Here is a 23,367-nt window from a genome sequence, read left to right on the forward strand (position 1 = left end):
CACCAAGTTCAAATCCAGCTTCAGACACTTACTAGCTGTGTGACCCTTGGCAAGTCACTTTATTGCTGTTTGCCTCAGTTTCTTCATCTGTAATATGGGAATAATACTTCCCAGGGTTGTTGGGGGGATCAAATGAAATAATAATTTAAATTTATAGTACATAGTTCTATATAACTGTTAACAATTATTATTACCTGAAGTACTGGAAGGCAAAGAGACAAGGCAAGTCTATATCTTATATATATATATATATATATATATATATATGTATGTATGTATGTATGTATGTGTGTATAAACACATGTGTATATGTATGTGCCTTGTCTGTGTGTCTGTATATATGTGTGTACATATACACATGCTTATTGTGTTCCATTTCTGACATGTATGTGTGCATGTCAGAAACAAGACCAGCTCTTTATTCACTGTACCATATGGCCTCTCTTGAGAATTATTAACATCACCAAATGTCATCATCAATACCATCACAATCATCTGAGGCCTAATATTCTATAACTCTTAGCTATTAAGCCCAAAGGGAAAAAACCTGAAGATTCAAATGAATATTTTTCTCTTCTTTTCCTGGCTATCCCACTTGGGACTAGTATGTGTGCGTGTGTGTGTGTGTGTGTGTGTGTGTGTGTGTAAGTTACTTTTTTTTGTGGGGCAATGGGGGTTAAGTGACTTGCCCAGGGTCACACAGCTAGTAAGTGTCAAGTGTCTGAGGCTGGATTTGAACTCAGGTCCCCCTGAATCCAGGATCAGTGCTTTATCCACTGTGCCACCTAGCTGCCCCCCAGGGAAGTTACTTCTAAACCAGGAGTTCTTTATGCAATGGAATGGGTTATTCTTACAACAGATAACATAATCGAAAGAGTCTACTTGATCTCCTCCAAGTCACACACATACATACACAATTACATATAAACACATGTGAATGCATGTGTATATTGCATAATGTATATTTTATATACAATCTATGAATATATAATATTTCATATATATATACCTATGCATAAAATAATGTTGTTCAGTCATTTCGGTTGTGTTTGACTCTTTGTGACCCCATTTAAGGTTTTCTTGGCAAAGATACTGGAGTAGTTTGCCATTTCCTTTCCCAGTTCATTTTTACAGAAGAGAAACTGAGGAAAACTGGGTTAAGTGACTTGACCAGGGTCACATGACTAGTAAGTGTCAGAAGCCAGATTTGAACTCAGGTCCTCCTGACTCCAGAGCCAGCATTCTATCCACTGCATCACCTAACTGCCCGAAGAAGAGCAATAGAGATTGTTTAGTGTGAAGTTTAAAATCTAAATTGTGTGATTGCCTTAAATAAGAAGCTTTAGCACCAATCTTTGGGCATTAAGCATTTATTAAAGCATACCAGGTATTCAAGTGGAGTTCAGAAAATTAAGAAAAGGTCTATCTAGCCTAGAGTTCCAGCCTGATCAGGATCTTCCTTAAATCCTCTGCCATGAGCCTGCTTCAATCACAAACTCTCTCAAACTGAGTGTGGAAGCAGAGGCGGTCCTTACACACTGCTTCAAGATGTTTGGTAGGCATCATCCAAATCCATTGTTCACTGGACTTGAAGGTGGTCTCAAGCTGAGTTCAAAGTCTAGCTTCTGAGAACAATACCTTCTTAAGGGCTAGCCAGGTGTAATTACAATCTAGTTAACTTGAAGTAGGCTAATCAGCAGTCAATCACTCTCACTTAATTCAATCAGTTTAGATTAATCTCCAGGTGGGCCTTTGAGTATCTGCTAAATCCCATTATTTTATCACACCAGTCAGTCAGTCAACAAACATTTATTAATTCTCAGAATGTCTACTACAGGAAGGGCATTTCTGCCTACCCCTTGAAATTTCATGGTAATGCCTAGGGGAAAGAATGTGTCCAGGGTTTCACATGTATATCCTCCCTAATCTCTCCCCCTCATCATCATTTACACATCTTCCACTTAGTCCAAAATTGGAAACAGTCAGTGAGGGAACCCAGGACATCCTTATATCTTTGCAACCTGTGGATATGTGGTAGCTTCCTGTTTGAGGAAAAAAAGGTCCCAAGAATATTTCTTGTCCATAAATTATGCAGCTTTGACTACCCTCTAAAGCAGTAGTTTCAAATAGAAACAGATCCCTGTGGGCTTCATACTGACTTAGAAAAACACAAATTAACATTATCTATATTGTACTATATTTTTTTATATATTGTTAAATACTTCCCAATTACATATTAATCCAGTTCAGGCCACACTCCGGAGTTTTGCTGGCTCTTTGCTCTGGCTATGTGACACCTCTATTCTAAGGTATCACTAAGAAAAGAGGCCTGCATTTGGGGTGAGAGGACCAGGGTCCTTGGACAACTCACTTGAACTCTGGGCCTTGTTTTCTTCACCTATAAAATAAGGGTTGGATTACAGTATCTCTAAAGTGCCTGCCACTTTTAATTCAATGATTCTCTGTTCTATTTTTCTCACCGGTTAAATAGAATACAGCCCAGGAGTTTGATGGGATAATCTTTGTCAAAATGAGAATAGCAGATATGCCCTCATGAGTTTTTCTAAAACGATAACCCACAACATCATTGCCTCATTGGTTCCTTGCAATGACGTCTTATTCTATTTCATTTATTAGTTATAGTTCTATTGAGGGGCAGAGGATGAAGAGCCTGGCCTTAGAGTCAAGAAAATTTGGCTTCAAGTTTCACTTCTGACGTATAATGGCTGTGTGACCTTGGACAAATCACAGCTTCTTGGTGCTCTCAAACAGAAATGTATCCCTTTTGGTTGTTTTGTTTGTTTGTTTGTTTTGTTTTGATTTGTTTTGTTTTGGAGTGGGGAGCATATTGACTTAGAGAACCACAAATTAACATTATCTATGGTGTACTGTATTTTTAGGGCAGCTAGATAGTTCAGCGAATAGAGGAGCTGGCCTGAAGTCAGGAAGACTCATCTTCCTGAGTTCAAATCCAGTCTTGGAAAGTTACTAGCTGTGTGACCCTGGGCAAGTCACTTCACCCTGTTTGCCTCAGTTTCCTCATCTATAAAATGATTTGGAGAAGAAAATGGCAAACCACTCCAGTATCTTTGGCAAGAAAACCCCAAATTGGGGTCATGAAGAATCTAACACAATGGAAAAAAATGACTCGACAATAAAATTGTATTTTTATTTTGTTAAATATTTCCCAAGCAGACCACACTCAGGATTCTTGCTGTCCTCCCACCCTGAGTTTGATACCTCTATTCTAAGTTGCCAACCTCCATTGATAGAGCAGTTTGTCTCACCAGGGAATTCTCTACACAATAAAATCAGAAGTCTAGACCTACACACACACACAGTTATTAAAGCTTAAAACTATATCAAGGCTTCGGGGCATTGTGTATGTTGGGGAGGGATATGTGTGTTTGTGTTCATGTGTGTATTCTGTTTCTGACTTTTTGGAGTGTATATACATATGTCTGTGTATTTGTGTTTTGCAGTTGAGGATATAAAGTTGAACAGTACCTTGTTCCTCTGGCCTGATCAGATTGAGGACATCTTTGAAAACAGCCGAAATTTGCTATACACCAAGAGGGAACAGGCAGAGATGAACCTAATTAAAAGGTACTTGTATGGACCAAGGAAATGTCTTAGAAATTGAGACCTTCTTTTTCTCTTTCTTGCTGGTGTCAGGAAGAGTCTCTGTTCTTCCTACTCCTGACCTCCCCAGGGGCTCAGCTCTCAATTTTATTTTCCTCTCTCCATTTTATTTCCTGTCTCATGGAGTTTTGAGATGTCAGGAACTGGAGACAATGAATGACGAGGGAATTTATTTTTTCCCTGACAAGAGGGAAACAGATTAACTGGTATTTATTAAGCACCTACTATGTGGGAGGTACTGGGGATACAAAAATGAAAAAAAAAAAAGTCCCTGCCCTGTAGGAGTTTATAGTCTAAGGGGAGAAAAGATATGTTCCATGGAGGCTGTAGTGTGGTATGGTATGTTGGGGCCAGCTCGAAGAAGCTCCTGGGAGTTGACAAATTTTCATTGTCAGTATTTACACCTCAGAAATTGGCAGATGCTACATGTTATTTTGTTAATTGTCTATACTTTTGGGGGCAGCTAGGTAGCACAGTGGATAAATCACTAACCCTGGATTCGGGAGGACCTGAGTTCAAATCCAGCTTCAGACACTTGACACTTACTAGCTGTGTGACCCTGAGCAAGTCACTTAACCCTCATTGCCCCACCAAAAATAAATAAATAAATAAAAATTTTAAAATAATAAAATAATTTTCTAGACTTAAAGTGATGGAGAAAATGTTAATAAGGCACATTAAACTTAAAAATGGAAAGCGGGTTACTAAACACCAATAGCACACTACTGTATATAGGTTTATGGGTCATGTACAATGGGTTACCATGTCAATGCTTTTTCTCATAGCCTTAAAAAAGAAACATTTGGTTGTATGTAGGAAGAAAAGCAGCTCTATGAACAATAATTAAATCACCAGCTACAGGAAGATGTTTCCTCCCCCCACCCCAGATACCAGGGTAGGAGGCAGTGTGGCATGGAAGTAGGACTGATGGAAATGGAAATAGGACTGATGATGAAGTCAGAAGAACTGGGTTCAAATCCTGTCTCTAGTATAGGAGTTCTTAATATGGGGTCTGTGAACTTTAAAAAATATTTTTAAAACTACATTGTAGGGGCAGCTAGGTGGCACAGTGGATAAGGCACCAGCCTTGGATTCAGGAGGACGTGAGTTCAAACCCAGCCTCAGACAGTTACTAGCTGTGTGACCCTGGGCAAGTCACTTAACCCCCATTGCCCTGAAAAAACAAAACAAAAAAACCAACAAAAAAAACTACATTGTAATATAACTGGTTTCCTTTATTATTTCATCTATTTTATGCACTTAAAAACATTATTCTGAAGAGTTCATAGGCTTCAGAGGGGTGCAGGATATAAAAGAGTTAAAAGCTTCTGTTCTAACAGCTTCCTAATAACCTGTGAGACTTTAAGTAAGTCATTTACCCTCCCTGGGCCTCAGTTTCTTCATCTGTAAAATGAGAGGGTTAGACTGGGATGGTCTCTGAGATCTCCTCCAGTTCTAAATCTATGATCTGAGTGTGGAGAAAAATTTGAAACACTTAGTAAATATGAAGCAAAGCAATTGCCTCATTCTTCAGTGGATACAGAAACTTGTACCAAAATCTGTCTTATTCATTCAACAAGTAGTTATTAAGGATCTTTGGACAGCTGAGCGGCATAATGATGGATAGAGCACCAACCCTGGAGTCAAGAGGATCTGAGTTAAAATGTGGCTTCAGGCACTTACTAGCTGTGTGACCTTGGGCAAGTCACTTAAACCTATTTACCTTAGTTTCCTCATCTGAAAAAATGAGCTGGAGAAGGAAATGGCAAAACCACTCCAGTATCTTTGCCATGAAAACCTCAAATGGGGTCACGAATAGTCAGTCAGACATGACTGAAAAACAATGGAACAACAACTATTAAGGGACTTACAGCTTTCCAATATAGTTCTTCTCAACTACAAAAATTGAGAAGGTTATGAATGATACAGGTGAAAAATGAGAGTGTCTGTCTTTAATTTACAATCACCAGACTAAGGCAAACTCATCTTCCCAGCTTCTCAACAAGTTAGCAGGATTTAGCCAGCACTGAGGAGAGGAATAGACTCACCTATGACGGGCTTAGGGCAGCAAAAGGCTATGTGATGAAAGGAATCCTGGGAGACAGGAGAATACCAAAGACAAACCATTTATTTCAGAATTTCTTGCAGCAGCTTCTTTTGTGTCTATGCACAAATCATTGCTTTGTCAAGCCCTATGTCTTGAGGAAGGAGAAAATTATCTTTTCTTTCCTCTGTCTCCAACTCCTCCCACGATCCTATATGGACTCCTGTTTCCAGAGGCCAGCAGCTCTTTAGCCATATGTCACATTATGGTGTGGTTACAAGTGGTGCTTTGGATCTTACTTAGCTTTAACTTCATCCTTCAGTCTATGTTAGCTTCTGCACAGTAGAGGTCAGCAGAGGACTGGATGTTGATAAGGCTTAGGAGGAAGGAAAGACTGTTCTAGTCCTTACTATTTATTGTCTTCATTGTGCCTTTGGACAAACACCTTAACCTATCCTGAAAGCAAAGAATAGGGACTGGACCTGTGATGCCATTAACATAGGGAACTCTCCAGTGAGGAAATAACAACAACAAAATAATAATGATAGTTAACATTTATATGGGGCAGCTAGAGTGCTGGAGAGAGTGGAGAGTGCTGGCCCTGGAGCCAGGAGAACCTGAGTTCAAACTCGACCCTTAGACACTTATTAGCTGTGTGACCCTGGGCAAGTTACTTAACCCTGTTTGCCTTAGTTTCCTCATCTGTAAAATGGAGATTAATAATAGCACTAACTTCGAAGGGTGATTATGAGGATCAAATGAGATAATAATTGTAAAATCTTAGCACAGTGCCTAACACATAGTAAGCACTATATAAATGATGATGTGTTATTATTGTTATGTTTTCTTGGGGAAAACCATCCTATTCATGCTAGGCTGCTGAGCAACTGCCTAATTTTACAACTGGTTTTGACCAGGAGTATTAAAATGGCTTCATTTGTTCAATAAGTATTTATTTAGGTACTTAACTATATTACCAACATATTAGGTACTTCGAGGAGTATAAAAGAGAACTTACAGAAATAGGTATCAGTTTGGCATGGGAAAAAGTAAATACCACTCTCAGGTCATAGTATATGAATGTCTTATACGAGTGGGGAAACCCAGACTTTTATAAAGGTATCTAATGAGTACATGTAAATTGATAATTAATTTATGAAATTATAAAATTATGAAATGGTGCTGGCATGCCCAGTTCTTTGGGTATTCTCTGGGAAAGACCACAATGGCATTGGGAAATGAGGCTGTAATCACAATTTAATAAGGCATAGAGGATGTGGGGGCAAACAGTCCGGAAATTATGGAGACAGGTGAACAGAGGCAGATGGTGTGGAGATGGGGGATGGGGTGAAGGAAGGCAGGCTGTGGTAGGGAAGAGAATGGGGAAGGGGAGAGGCAGAGAATATCAATCAGATAACTATGGATTAGAGTTGGGAGCACTCAGAGATGGAAGAAGGCTGGGGAGAGGCGCAGGGGGATTAAAGTCTCATTTTTTAAAATAGGATTTTAGGGGGGAACAGACTAACTTATCTGTGCCGTGTTGGGGTTAATTCATTAACATAATTCATATCATTTCAAAGTTGTCATGTTAAAATGAACACGTCCACATCATCTCAAAATTATCAACACCTTGTGGTATTCTGAGGATGTCTGGAAGTGTTCATAGGATTAAAAACCTTGACAGCAGAGTCTAGAATCTTCCCTGATTCCACACTTATTACCAAGATGTGACTTTTGGTTAATATATGACACAATTTGTAAATGATGCTCCTTTTATCTTTGGGATGGTTTATAGATGACTTCCTCTTTGCAATCTTATTTCCTACTATTGCCCCCTTCATACCGCCTACTTATAAACTTATTTACTTTCCTGACTAGAAGGGGTTGGATGGGGTGATGGTCAGGGGTAACCAAAGCAAAATACAATTTTAACACAACACATTTGAAAGCTAACCCCACAACAACAGACACCTAGCTGAGATGGGTCAGCACTGACTGAATGGGAGCTTGCTAAATAATAAGGACTCACAAATATGTGATGACTTGAAATAGAAAAAATAGTCCCTTTCTCTTCTTTCTTCTCTGGAAGGGGTATGGTGATGGAGGATGTAATCCATACAAGTGATTTTTTTCTTTTTTTTTTTAACATATAAGGTGTTTTATTTTTTCCGTTACATGTAAAGATAGTTCTCAACTTTTGTTTATACAAGCTTTACAATTTCAGATTTTTCTCCCTCCCTCCCCTCCCTCCCCCCTCCCCTAGACAGCAGGTAATCTGATATAGGTTATATCTATATACATATATATAGATATATATCTATACACACACATATATATACATAATAACATTAATCCTATTTCTGCATTAGTCCTGTTATAAGAGAAAAAATCAGAGCAATGATGAAAGACCTCAAAATAGAAAAAAAAAACAACACCAAAAACAAAAGAAATAGTATGCTTCATTCAGCATCTATACTCCACAGTTCTTTTTTTTTTTTCCCTTGGATTTGGAGATCCTCTTCTATCATGAGTTCCCTGGAACTCTTCTGTACCATTGCATTGCATACAAGTGATTTTGAGTATCTCAGAAGAGAGGTGTTTGACTTCAGGGAGGGTGCTCTCTGAACATTTCATTACTTGCTTTTCTGCCAATGATCTAAATCTACCCTTTCTCTGAAACAACCTTGGGGAGAAAGTAAAGGGTAATGATTCTCAGGATCTTAACTGTTTATAATTAGAGGCTGAAGACCAATTTTGTCTACAAACTTTACCATGCTTGGTATGTTGGTGGCTCACAGATGCTTACCTTTAGCGTTCCTGATCCCTATGATTCATTTGCTCTCTCCCCAGATGAAAAGCCTTTTCCCTAGCTACCTTTTCTTGCACTGTCATCCGTATCCAACTCAGCCCTGCCCTTTCTCAGTCTTTGTTTTTGTCTGCCCTCCTCTTCCACAGTACTTTCTGGAACACCTGCTATGCTGCTAATAAGCTCACCTTCATCCTTCTTCTAACAATCTTCCCAGTTTCTGTCACTCATAAACTGGCTTTTTCCTGAAGACAAGTTGTTAAGCCAAAAGAACACACCTCCCACCATCATTCATCACTGTCTCATTCTTTGAAGTATATTCCAAGTGTGTATATTAATTGCCTTGTCTGAGTTCTTGTTACTATTGTCTTCTGTCTCTGGCTCATTTAGGAAAATGAGCTTCCTTCCTTCAGTAAGTAGCTTAAGGTCTTCCTCTCCATCCCAAACCCTTTTCCTCTTTGATCACTTCAACATGCCTATTAATGTCTCTGAATATCTTTCTAATTTATCCATCTTTTCATTCCCATTTACTTACAAATCCACCATATCTCAGCTATGGAAAGAAGCTTAGACCTCGACACCACCCAAAATGGTTTCCACTCTATGATCTTGAACTTAAAATGATCTTGAACTTGGAAATTCCCTTCTCTGATCATAATCTCTTGTCCTTCTATCTCTCTCTAATTCCTCCTAAGCATGTGTTCCATTTTCACTTCCAACTCCTTCCTCTCTCCCTATTATTTTTAGCCCATCATTCTAGTTTTTGGTCTTAGTTTCTTCTCTTTGTTGTCTTCCCTATACTTAACCATTTCACCAAAGTGCCAATGTTTCATCTTTGAGTAACTTTCTGCTTCCATTGTTCTCTCCTCCATTGTCCTTCCAGTGTTCATGCCCTACCTTTATTCAATTTCAAGCCATCCGTGCTACCTGCCTTCTTCCCTCCTATTCCCGTGCCTTTGAAGAAAGAGAAAGTCATACAATGATACTGATGGATTTCACAACAAATTCAGGTTCTCTGATCTCAACTGGATCTTCACTGTTGTACTGTAGTCCTTTTATTCATCTCTGGCTCTTTATCACTCCTTGAAACAATTGTTGCAAACCCTTTCTCTCTTTGAGTCACCAACCCCACTTTTCTCAGGAGGTTACTTCACTCCCTGCTTTACTGAGAAAATAAAATCTACCCATTTTTGCCTCCATCATCCCCCATACTTCACCTCTTAAAACTGCACTACATCATCTGTCCTCCTTGTCAAAAACTAAACACACACTCTCCAGTATCTTTGGGTGCTTGCCTTAAAAATAAATATTCTCCTTGTCAATCTGTCTCCTTATCTACTGCCTCCTTTCAGATGTATTCCATCTTTAAAATACCTGCTCTTGACCTTACCATCCCATGAACCCCATCCTATACTTCTCCCTTTTGTAGCAGGAGTAATCTGGAAGATCTTACTGAAATGACACAGAAACACAACTCCTGTTTGGCACCCAGTCACTGAAGCTCCCTTGAAGTTGATTGACCAAGGGTGAATCCAGGGAGATGGTCTATGCTAACAAAACCTCCCCTCCCTCTGGAATCTCTATGAATAAAGCTCCACCCTTTTTCTCTCTTTCTCTTGGGTTCCTATATTAGAATTCATCAAAGGTGGGGCACAAGGGATTTCTCTCTCATTCTTGGGAGTATGGGACATCCCCAGTCTTGGAAGTTATCACCTGGATAGAGAGTTCCTGAGCTAGAGAGCAAGTGCTGGCCACCCAACAAGAGAGGTTTTTCTTAACATACTTCTCAAGGGAGAAAAGGACTAATGGGAAGTCAGTTCTATGCTTGAAGGATTAAAGAAAGCCTTACACTCACTGTGTGGGAGATTTAAAGTTAGCTAAACTTTTATAGTGGTTGTTATGAGTTGCTTGGACAATGTAGGCTGGAAGTGAATGTGAAATATCTATTCTCGATTCTACAAAGGGACTTTGCCTTCCAGGGGGGAATATAATGAGTATAATTAGCTAACCGAATATTTTATGTTTACTGTATTTGTTCATGCATGCCTTTAAGTATCTTGAATCTTGTGAATTTTGTGTGGGGTACAATAAAAGCTTTCCCATATTTCATACCCATATTGTACATTGAATACTTTTATGTGTGGGAGGGGACCTTGTTTTCAACTTTTGGGGAAACTCTAGGCAGGATCTATACTGATCATTTGTGTTAGAGGTTTTCCTGGAGGAATCATTAGATTGGGAGCTGCTTGAGGACACAGACTGTCTTTTGCCGTTTTTTTTGGGGGGGGGGGTTGTATCCCCAGCACTTAGCTTAGCACAGTGCCTGGCACATATATAGTAGGTACTTTATAAATTATTGACTGACACAAATCCAGGTAGAGATACAGGCAGAAAGAACTTGAACCTCTTTGGGGTCAAATGCCCCTAGGATGGATTTGGGTGCCTTTAAGGACAAAATCTTCCGCATTGAGACTCCCTGGGCCACCAACTACACTTCCTTTTTTAAAATTTTCTTTGCGGGGCAATGAGGGTTAAGTGACTTGCCCAGGGTCACACAGCTAGTAAGTGTCAAGTGTCTGAGGTTGGATTTTGAACTCAGGTCCTCCTGAATCCAGGGCTGGTGCCTTATCCATTGCGCCACCTAGCTGCCACCCCCCACTACACTTTCAATGCCAAACTCCTAAAAAGAATCATCTATACTTTGTTTGCTCACCACCTACTCACTCCTCAGCTCTTAGTAATCTGGCTATTGATAATTCTACTCTAATGAAACTGCTTTCTCAAAGCATTTCCAATGATTTCTTCTTTCTTTATAGGATTTTTTTTGTTATTCTCAACTAAATGATCATTAACAAACATGCACATTTCCATATATAAAGAAGAACTGAAAAAGGATTACCTGTGAAATAACATCTCTACAGTATACAGTTTTGTCTTAAGGAAAAAATATATATATACATATATGTGTGTGTGTGTGTGTGTGTGCGCATGTCTATGTGTATATATATATATATACACATACACACATATATATATATATATATATAACAAATTCATCATAGTAGTTCCAAAATTGTCTTCCTTGTCTATGTCACCCTCTAAAGTTCCTTATGATTTCTTTGGTACATGTAAAAAATTCTTCATTGACATTTTTTACTTCATCTTTTTTTCCCTTATAATATCATTACCTCCCCTTTCCACACCACCCTCCCCCTAGCAATAAAAAGTCCTACCTTGTGACAAATACACATAGTCTAATAAAGCAAATCCACACATCTGATATATATGAAAATTTATGACTAATTCTGCATCTAAAATCCATCACATCTCTCAAAAGTTGAGAAGCACTTTTCATCATTAGTTTTCTGGAGTCATGTTTGGTCATTTCATTATGCTGTTTTCTTTACATTGTTGCAGGTATACCTGAGCTCAAATGCAGCCTTAGATATTTACTGGCTTTGTGACTTTGGGCAAGTCACAACCTCTGTTTGCCTCAATTTCCTCTTTTTAAAAATGGGAGTAATAATAGCACTACCTCCAAGGGTCGTTGTGAGTATCAATTGAGATAATATTTGCAAAGCACTTAGCACAGTACCTGGCCCATAGAAGACTCAATAAAAATGTTAGCTTTTTAAGATGAGTACAAAACTTCTTCCCAAGTTTTTCCCAATTTGTCCTATTCATTATTTCTTTTTCTTTTCTTTTCTTTTTTGCAGGGCAATGAGGGTTAAGTGACTTGTCCAGGGTCACACAGCTAGTAAGTGTCAAGTGTCTGAGGTCAGATTTGAACTCAGGTAATCCTGAATCCAGGGCCAGTGCTTTATCCACTGCGCCACCTAGCTGCCCCTTCTTTCACTGTTTCTTGCAGTGCAATAATACTCTGTTAATGGGGTAGCTGGATGGCGCAGTGGATAAAGCACCGGCCCTGGATTCAGGAGTACCTGAGTTCAAATCTGACCTCAGACACTTGACACTTACTAGCTGTGTGACCCTGGGCAAGTCACTTAACCCTCATTGCACCACAAAAAACAAAAAAAACAAAAACAAAAAAAACCAATAATACTCCGTTAACATTCACATAAAGGAGCAAGGTGGTATGGTGGGTAAAGCAACAGACCTGTAGTCAAGAAAACTTGAATTCAAGTTCTTGTTTAAACACTACTAGAAAGACACTTAACCAGTCTGCCTCAGTTTCTTCATCTGCAAAACAGAAATAATAACACCTAACTTGACAGAATAGTTGTGAAGGTCAAATGAGATAATATTTGTAAAGCACTTTGCAAACCTTAAAGTATTATATAAATATTAGCTATTAGTCTAGACCCCCTCCTCCTGAATATATTTATACTCTTTAGCTTCCATGACACTATTCGCTCATGCCCGGATGTCTCTTCTCATTCTTTTTTGCAGTATCATCATCCATCTCCCATCCCCCAAGTAGAAGAGGCTCCTTCCTGGCTCTTCTCTTCCTTTCTTCTGGTCACACTATCCCTCAGTGATCTCATTCTCCTTCATGGCTTACCCTACAGAAATGACTCCCGGGGCAGCTAGGTGGCGCAGTGGATAAAGCACCGGTCCTGGACTCAGGAGTACCTGAGTTCAAATCCGGCCTCAGACACTTGACAGTTACTAGCTGTGTGACCCTGGGCAAGTCACTTAACCCCCATTGCCCCGCCAAAAAAAAAAAGAAATGACTCCCAAGTCTATATATACAACCCTAACTCCTTTCCTGAACTCTAGTCCCAGTTCTCCAACTGCCACTGATCATTTCCCCCTGGAGATCCCACCAGTCCCACAAATTCACCATACCCAAAATGGAACTCATCATCTTTCCTTCTCACTCTGCTCCTCCTCCAAACTTCACTATTCCTGTAAAGGGCACCACCATCCTCCCAGTCACCCAGGTTCATAACCTTAGACGCATCTTGATCTTTCCTTCATTCTTACCATGAATATCTAATCAATCCCCAGGTCTCATAGAGCCTAGCTCCACAAAAGCCCCGTTATCCATCTCTTCTCTCTGTTCATTCTGCCACACTCTCAGTTGAGAACCGCAACATCCCATCTCTGTACTATTGCAAAAGCTTCCTAACTGATCTACCTGTCTCCATCCTTGCTATTCTCCATTCCATCTTCAATACAACAATGAATTGTTGATCCCTTCAGAGACTGTTCCCTCCAATGGTACAAATTCATGCCTCCTTACCTTATGGGACTCATGTCTATATCCCCCATAAGTTTTCCATGGAGGCTGGGTGCCATCAGAGGATGGCTCAACACTATCAAGGTCCCAGTGCAGCATATGTCCTGTATATCTGATACCCTTTTTTGGAAATAGATCTTTTAAATTATTTTTTGTGTGTCTCATCTTATGGGCAGTTCTTTGCTAGTCATATGCTCCAGTCTATTGTATATAAACTCTGCCATCTTTTTCTTTTTTTGTGGGGCAATGAGGGTTAAGTGACTTGCCCAGGGTCATACAGATAGTGTCAAGTGTCTGAGGCTGGATTTGAACTCAGGTCTTCCTGAATCCAGGGCTGGTGCTTTATCCACTGTGCCACCTAGTGCCCCCCATCTCTTTCTTCATTGTCCTTTGGGTGAGCCATAATTTTAATTCTTCCTAGTTTTGATTCTTAATCACCTTGCATGACCAGGAGAATATTGGTACTAATAGATAGATTTTCCTTCCTTTGTACAACTGCCCGCCCCCCACCCCCAATTCTTCCCAAGGCATAGATTTGACCACTTCACTCCCCTACTCAAACATCTCCTATGGCTCCATATTGTCTATTAAAAAAAATACAAACTCTATAGTCTTAACATTTCAGGTCTTCCACAGCCTTAATTCACATCACTCCCCTTCATCCATACTATGTTTCAGCTAAAGTTCCCCAGTCCCATGGACATATCCTCCCTCTCTCTGAATAATTTACACACTCTCACAGACTAGAATCAATTCCTTCCTCACCTTTACCTTTCAGATTTCTTATCTTCTTTCAGTCCTCCCATCAGGTACTTCTCCAGGATTCAAGTAGTTCTGAAACATTTTGGATGTTTCTTTTGCCTTTATTATTCATTTCCTGTTGCTGTTATTCAGTCATTTTTTTTCCAGTTTTGTCTGACTCTTCTGAACACCATTTGGGGTTTTCTTGACAAAGATACTGGAGTGGTTTGCCATTTCCTTCTCCAGGGTCACACAGCTAGTAAATGTATGAGGCTGGATTTGAACTCAGGTCTTCCTGATACCAGGCCCTGTACTTTATCCATTGCACCACCCAGTTGCCTATCATTCCCTACCTCCCATTATATTTATCTGTGTTCCTATTATATGCCCCACCTCAGCCCCATCTTATAGAACAGAACTTAAAAACAGAACTTGGGGGGGGTAGCTAGGTGGCGCAGTGGATAGAACACCAGCCTTGGATTCAGAAGGATCTGAGTTCAAATCCAGCCTTAGACACTTGACACTTAACTAGCTGTGTGACCCTGTGCAAGTCACTTAACCCCAATTGCCTCACAAAACAAAACAACAAAACAACAACAAAACAACAACAAAAAACAACCAGAACTTGGGGGAAGCATAAGACAGTGAAAGAAGCCCCAGAGTTAGGTTTAAACCCTGCCCAGCTCTCTCTTTTAAACTCTCCTGACCTTGGGGAAATGCCTAACCTCCCTAGTCTTCCATTTCTTCATCTGTAAAAGGAGAGGGGTTCTGGGTTTAGGCCTCTGGGATCCCTTCCAACTCAAGAACTACAAATGAACGTTTTCCTCTTTATATTTGAATCCCCAGGGTCTAACACAATGCCTTGCTCATTATGGGCAGGTATACATGTACACCAAATTGAACTGAATATTTAACAGCACTCAGCAGTAGTGACATGATAGCTTGATGAGTATTAAACATTTCTGAGGGTAGACTTTGGATCCTAACACCACTCCCTGCATGGCACTCATTCATCTGTGGGTTTTGTTGTGCTTGGGATCTAAGCATACCTGTCAGGGGTGTTGTCCCTAAAGATTGGAACCTACTTGTCAGAATCTGAAGGAGAAGCCTGGCATCTGAGAGACGTACCCAGCCCTTTTGCCTAGGGCTATGGGCATAAATCCCTGTGATATGCTCTGATCCTAGAAGCACAGTAAGAGATTCCCCTAGAATTATTTCTCATTTAAAATAATTGGGATGAATAAATAATTGTTGATTGACGATAAACATGTTGTTCAGTCGTGTTGGACTCTTTGTGACCCAATTTAGGGCGAAGTAACTTGCCAAAGGTCACACAGCTAGTAAGTGTCTGAAGCTATATTTGAACTCAGCAAGATGAGTCTTCCCAACTCTAGGCCTGGTACCATTTCCTCTGCTGCCCACAGTAGAACCCAGATAATGTTAATAAGAGGTTTTCTGGGGGCAGCTAGGTGGCACAGTGGATAAAGCACCAGCCTAGGATTCAGGAGGACCTGAGTTCAAATCTGGCCTTGGACACTTGACACTTACTAGCTGTGTGATTCTGGGCAAGTCACTTAACCCTCATTGCCCCACAAAAAAATGAAAAACAAACAAAAAATAAGAGGTTTTCTAAGTCAATCTGTCCTTCAGGGATCCTCATGTAGTGAACTCGTTTGTACTTGAGTCTGACATTACTAGCTAGAACACAGAAAGGGTCACCCATCCTATAAGTGCCAGAGGCAGCTGCTGACCCCCAGCCTTCCTCACTCCAAGGGTGACTCTCTATCCATTGTGCCAAACGTTCCTTTTACATTTCTATATGACTTTACATATTTAGCATTGATTAAACACAAATGATTTCATTTTATCTTCACAATAATCCTGTGAGAGGATTAAGCCACATTTTGAATTCCACATTTTACTGATACAGAAACTATGGTTTCAATATAGAAAAACTGTACTGATATGAAACTGGGTCGATGACTGGGGTTGTCTTTGATTCAGGTGTGCTGAATTTGAGGGGAGACTTGAGAACTACTCCAAGGAAGTGGAGAGCTTTAGGAAGAAGGAAGTGATCAACATGGAGGAAATGAAGAACAATGTTGAAAAACTTAATGAGTTGACTAGAAACCTGGAAATGGCACTAATGGAATTTGAGGTTTGTGATGTGGTGATATGGGAGGGAAGGGCACTGGTGAGAAGAGAACCGAGGCTCTTAAAAGTACTTTGTTGCTCACATAGATATTACTACTTGCAATCCAGAACCGGTTAAATGACTTCTTGTGTTTTCTGGTACCTGTCACTGTCATGATTAAAAGTTGGAACTGTGGGGGCAGCTAGGTGGCGCAGTGGATAAAGCACCGGCCCTGGATTCAGGAGGACCTGAGTTCAAATCCAGTCTCAGACACTTGACACTTACTAGCTGTGTGACCCTGGGCAAGTCACTTAACACCCGTGTTGCCCCTTAAAAAAAAATTAAAGTTGGAATTGTGACTCTGCCTCAAGAAGGGGTGAAGAGTCCACATGATGCTTATTACCCTTGTGACTTTAGATAAGTTACTTAACTTCTCTGGGCCTCAGTTTCCTCATCTGTAACATGAGGGGGTTGGATGAGATGACCCTGGTTGCCTCTTCCAATTCTAGATCTAAGCTCTCTAGATCTCTCTAGGGGGAAAGTGAGAGACTGTGGATTTTGATGTGCAGAATATCAGAGCACCCAGCCACTGGAAGCCTCTAGGCTGAGGCAGGACCAGGTGATTTAGGAGTCTGGGAAGAGGACATTGATGGTCAAATGGTTGATAGTGTTGTTTACTTTTCACAGGCAATCAACAAAGAGGAGGAGCTATTAGAAAAGGAGAAGAGTAAGTTCCCCCTTCTGCAGGTGGTGATGACCAACAAAGTGCCTTTTGAACAGCTCTGGATGACAGCTTATAACTTCTTCACCAAATCAGAGGAGTGGATGAATGGTGAGGACAAGTGATACTGAAATGGACAGATCTGGAAGATGAGGAGAGGGAGGAGAAAAAGAGGCAACAGAGAGAGAGACAGAGACCCAGAGAGAGAGAGAGAGAGAGAGAGACAGAAAGTCAGGGTGGCAGAAACAGAGAGAGACAGAGAGACAGACAGAGAGACAGAAAAAGAAAGAGAGATAGACAGACAGAGACAGGGAGACAAAGATAGACAGAGACCCAGAGAGAGAGACAGATAGAGAGACAGAGAGCAAAAGACAGAGGCATACAGAAAGACAGAGACAGACTGAGAGAAACAGAGAAAAACAGAGGTGGACAGAGAGACAGACAGAGACAGACAGACAGAGAGAGTAAGAAAGAGATTGAGACTGAGAGACTAGGGTGGAGAGAGTAGGACTATTTCCAGGTTATCACAAATTAGGGTAACTGCCTCAGCCTGATCCTTCAGAAGCCAGGCAGGTAGAATGATGACTCAGAAAAGCAGGTGGCAGAAAGGAGAAGGGTTCCATCAACTCTTGTTATGAAATAAATATAAATGTGCGCACACACACACACACACACACACACACACACACACCCCTACCTTCAGGATCATAGTATTTAGAGTTTTAAAGACCTTAGGAATTATCTATTCTAAGCCACTCATTTTTATAGATGAGGAAAATGAGTCTCAAAGACATGATGTGAATTGCCCAAGGTCACACAGGTAGCAAGCAGGCAGTAGAGCCAGATTTTAACCCAGGACCTCTGACTCCAAATCCCACATACATGGCATTTTTTACATACCTTTAAGATTTGCAGAGTGCTTTACATATATTATCTTATGTGATCCTCACAACCACCCTGTCCTGTAAGTGCTATTTTTTATCTTCATTTTACAGATGAGGAAACAGAGATTCAGAGATATTAAATGACTTGCTCAAGGTCACACAGCTAATAAATATCTGAACTCAGGTCTTTCTGACCCTAAATCCAACATTCTAGCCATAGCCACTACACTACCTGGTAAATGTCATAGATTGCCCCTCCTTATTGTACAGATGAAGGAACTGAGATTTAAGTGACTTGTCCAACTAGTGTCTTGAGTCAGAACCTGAGCCCGGGCCTCTCTTTCCCTGTGTCTAGTGTTCTCTCCACTGTATCACACTCCATTATGCTAAATTTCCATACCTAGAGTCAACCTGTAAACTACCCACACCCCAGTGAAACACATTTGCCCAATCAAAACCAGCATTTCTGGTAAGAGGCATAAATGAGCTTGTTTGTGAGTGAACCTCACTCCGACCAAGAGTCCAACTGGGTCTATTCAGACCCATTGGCATCTATCCTTTCTCTTCAATGATCCCTTTCAGTCAGATGTGATTAAAGATATACGAATATCCCCCTATCCTGATCTACCTCCCTTCTTTCCCCTCTCTGGGGGTGCTGAAAAATAACCTTAGAGATCCATCTAGTCTGGGGATTCTGAGGTTGGGGGGGTGGGGTGTCTGTGGATAGATTTGGAGAGGTCTATGAATTAATGTCCTTATTTTTACTCACCTCTAACTGAAATTAAGCACTTCCTCCAATTATTTAAAAACAATACCCTGAGAAGGGACCCATAGGCTTCGCCAGACGGTTAAGAAGCACTGCTTTAATACATTGATCCAAGACAATTCCCCAAGATTCATAAAGGAAAATGCTCTCCACATCCAGAGAAAGAACCATGGAGTCTGAATGCATATAGAAGCATACTATTTTCACTTTTTTGTTCATTTTTGTGTTTGTTTCTACTTTCTTTTGGTTTTTCCCTTTTGTTCTGATTCTTTTCTCAAAACATGAGTAATGTGGCAGGGGGAACCCTACTTTAATCCAACTCCTCATTTCATTATAGATTGAATTGGTTGTGTTCCAGCACAGCTATTAGTTAAGCTCCTATTACCTGATGATGCCTTTTTTTTTTTTTTTGCAGGGCAATGGGGGTTAAGTGACTTGCCCAGGGTCACACTGCTAGTAAGTGTCAAGTGTCTGAGATTGGATTTAAACTCAGGTCCTCTTGAATCCAGGGCTAGTGCTTTATCCACTGCGCCACCTAGCTGCCCCCTGATGATGCCTTTTCCTTTAGGAGCAAACTCAAGTTTCCAGAATGGGGCCATCGTTGCCCTGGCAGATATGACAGACAGAAAGAATAAAGTGAACACACTTTCATTTTGCAACAGTCATTCTAGGCATAGTGATTTTCCATCTCTATGAGGACATCTTTTCACAGTTCCTTAACACCACCCAACCTCAGGTGGTGGCTCTGCAGCCCAGAATAAAGAAAGAACCTGGGACTAAGAGGCAGAGGGTTACTTTCTTGCCTCTTCATTCACTAGCATTCACCATATGACCCAGGGCAAATCTATGGAGGATAATTCCTTGTGACTGAGGCACATTTTGGAAGCTGCATTAACCCTTGGCAGCACTGAAAATGATCAGCTGCTCAATGATACTGCTCCCTTAAAACTAGAAAGGATTTATACACCTTTTCCATTAGATCATAGGCTCTTTGTGGGGTAGGATTATCTTTTGCCTCTTTTTGTATCCCTGGTGTTTAGCACAATGCCTGGATAATAATAAATGCTTAATAAATGTTTATTAGTTGATGAATTTTTTTTCTGTACTACTAAAGAATAGCTGAAGCACAGGGAAAATATAAGTGAACAGGAAATTAAAATACTTTAGTAGAGGGGGCAGCTAGGTGGCGCAGTGGATAAAGCACCGGCCCTGGATTCAGGAGTACCTGAGTTCAAATCTGGCCTCAGACACTTGACACTTACTAGCTATGTGACCCTGGGCAAGTCACTTAACCCCCATTGCCCAGCAAAAAAAAAAAAATACTTTAGTAGATAGAGCCCTGGAATTGGAGTCAGAAAGAGCTAGGTTCAAATTCTGCCTGAGATGAACTAGCTCTGTATGAATCACTTAACCTCGTCTATAAAAAGAGAATAATAATATCTGTAACACCTACATCACAGAATTGTTGTGGGACTCAAATGACATGGTGGATAGTGCTTCGTGACCTTTCAAGTGTCATATAATGAATGTGGTATAGTAGCAGATAACCAGTCAGAGGCAAGTCCTTCTGGTGACAGATAGTGGCTTTGTGAACCTGGTTGCAGATTACTTAACTTTTCAGTACTCTAAACAACTAAGACTTTTAATTTACAGAGAAGGGGGCTGACCAGCATTGATAGAGGCAGTTTCCCATACCAACTGAATCATAGGTCTGTTCCCTCTGTCCCTATAAATAGTTATTATTTTTGTTCCCTTCTGAGGTAGGCATTGTTCAAAGAATTGGGGTTTACAACATGTGACTTGTATCTCTATAACCTGAAACTTCCCTTCCTTATATCTTTACACTTCTATAACCTGAAACTCCCCTTCCCTACCCTTGCAGGGCCTCTGTACACACTAAATGCTGAAGAAATCACTGAAGAAGTGGGCAACATGTGGAGGACAATGTACAAACTAACCAAGACTCTGAGTGACCTTCCCGGACCCAAGCGTGTAGCAGAAAATGTCAAATTCAAGATTGACAAATTCAAGATGCATCTCCCTGTCCTGGCTATTGCCTGCAATAAAGGGATGAAGGACAGGCACTGGAAACAGGTCCCTTCTACAATCCTCCTTAGCATTTAGTGGCCTTCCTCCCCTCAACCTAATGCTAATTTCTAAAGTTCTTGCAGCCTTTTGGAACAGAGATCCCCAGACTTTTATTTTTGTGCAACAATTGGGGTTAAGTGACTTGCCCAGGGTCACACAGCTAGTAAGTGTTAAGTGTCTGAGGCTGAATTTGAATTCAGGTCCTCCTGCCTCCAGGGCCAGTGCTCTATCCACTGTGCCCCCTAGCTGCCCCTCCCAGACTTCTTTTTTAGAAAGGAGTTCCTTTTTCTCTTACTGAGGCTTTGAGATCATGGGATAGGAGGAGATTGGGGTGATGATGATCGTGAAACAGATGATGAGCAAGAGTATTTTCCATAACTCATGCTGCCCTTGTCCCTGCTATCACTTCCCAATCATCATGGGGAAAAAAAAAACAGAGAGAGCAATATAATCAACCAGGCTGAGCTTTGTAATTTTGCCAACTAGGGATGACTATGTAGGAGCAATGTTTCTCAAAGTGTGGTCTGGGGATGCCTGGGTGTTTCCAAAACCCTTTCAAGGGATCCATAAAGACTAAGCTCTTTTCATAAAAATAGTAAAATGGTTTAATTCCTAATATGATAAAGGTTGATCAGTAGAATCCACATAAACAAAAGCTCTTTGGGGTCTTCAATAATTTTTAAGATTGCAAAACCACTCACTATGCAAGACTAGGGCCATGGCATAGACTGATGAGTGACCTTGTCACCATTTCCAAATAGATGAAAAGAGTAGTATAATAATACTTACTAGATAGTATATGTTAATATTTGCAAAGCATGTTACTTATATATTATCTCCTTTGCTCCCAATCTTGTGGGATGGATTCTATTAGAATCTCCATTTTACTCACAAGGAAACTGAGGCTAACTAAGATGGAATAACTGACCCAGGCAGAGTCATCCATCTAGTGTTTCTTAGGATCTGAACACAAGTCTTCCTGACTCCATAGTCCACACCCAATCTACTATACCGAGCTGCCTTTCAGATAAAGGCTATATAGAGAATGCCCAACCTGGGAATGAGAGACTTCAATAACAGAGAGATATTAGTTTAGATACAAATGAAAACTCCTCCATGAAGGAGACTAGCCCTCTAGCTCCCTAGACTTGAGGCGCCTGCCCAGGCTGTCATAAAGGAAGCCAGATAATCACCTTTTTGAATTGGTCTAAGTACCTAAGTACTGTACCCCTCCATTGGAAAACCTCTTTTGATTTTCTTTCCAACCTTGGGATTCTATAAATACGAATAACAAATATTCTACCTAAAAATAGTTGGGATTTTTATATACACTCAAGTGCGAGGGTGATGTGTGGTGTGAAAACAGACTGAAATATATCTCACTGTGTGGCTAGAATCATAGACCCTAAGAACTAGATTGAAAAGTCCTTTGAAAGATCATTCTGGAGGACTGACCCTATGTACTGAAAAGGCTGTGATTTGAGGGTTTTGAAAAGGATCCTAATAGACCACCATGAGTTATCCTCTGTTCTTGGCTGTCCTGGAATCACCACAATGGGAATCAGTAATGGGATGTGCTACAAATGTGGGGATGATATTTGGGCCTGAAAGTCACTGTCAGAATGCACACATATTACATATTACCTAGGAAGGAAGGAAGAAGGAAGGAAAGAAGGAAGGAAGGAAGGAAGGAAGGAAGGAAGGAAGGAAGGAAGGAAGGAAGGAAGGAAGGAAGGAAGGAAGGAAGGAAGGAAGGAAGGAAGGAAGGAAAGGGAAGGAGGGAGGAAGGAAGGAAGGAAAGGGAAGGAGGGAGGAAGGAAGGAAGGAAAGGGAAGGAAGGAAGGAAAGGGAAGGAGGGAGGAAGGAAGGAAAGGGAAGAAGGAAGGAAGGAAGGAAGGAAGGAAGGAAGGAAGGAAGGAAGGAAGGAAGGAAGGAAGGAAGGAAAGGGAAGGAGGGAGGAAGGAAGGAAAGGGAAGAAGGAAGGAAGGAAGGAAGGAAGGAAGGAAGGAAGGAAGGAAGGAAGGAAGGAAGGAAGGAAGGAAGGAAGGAAGGAAGGAAGGAAGGAAGGAAGGAAGGAAGGAAGACAGGAAGGAAGACAGGAAGGAAGACAGGAAGGAAGACAGGAAGGAAGACAGGAAGGAAGACAGGAAGGAAGGTAGACAGGTGAGCCCATGGCTCTCTCCACTCTTTTCCAAGTATATCAGCCTGCCTTAGTTACTCAGCTTAGTTAAACTATGCCTCTATAAGGCACAGAGAGCCTAACCCTGAGGAGATGAGTACTGTGAGGGAAATGTCATTGTCCTAGAAGATGAAAGAATATAAGACTCCTAAGGCCTGG

General features: G+C 40.8%; 1 protein-coding gene across 1 annotated transcript in view; it reads left to right on the forward strand.

The window, feature by feature from the left end:
- The window catches only part of DNAH3 (dynein axonemal heavy chain 3), a 187,373-nt gene that overhangs the window by 42,760 nt on the left and 121,246 nt on the right, over positions 1-23,367 (forward strand). The window contains 4 exon segments of the mRNA XM_043975895.1: positions 3,483-3,606; positions 16,441-16,594; positions 17,258-17,402; positions 20,824-21,035. Coding sequence (XP_043831830.1) covers positions 3,483-3,606; positions 16,441-16,594; positions 17,258-17,402; positions 20,824-21,035 — 635 coding nt within the window.

This window comes from Dromiciops gliroides, chromosome 1, assembly GCF_019393635.1.
Source record: "Dromiciops gliroides isolate mDroGli1 chromosome 1, mDroGli1.pri, whole genome shotgun sequence".
Classification (NCBI taxonomy): Eukaryota; Metazoa; Chordata; class Mammalia; order Microbiotheria; family Microbiotheriidae; genus Dromiciops; species Dromiciops gliroides.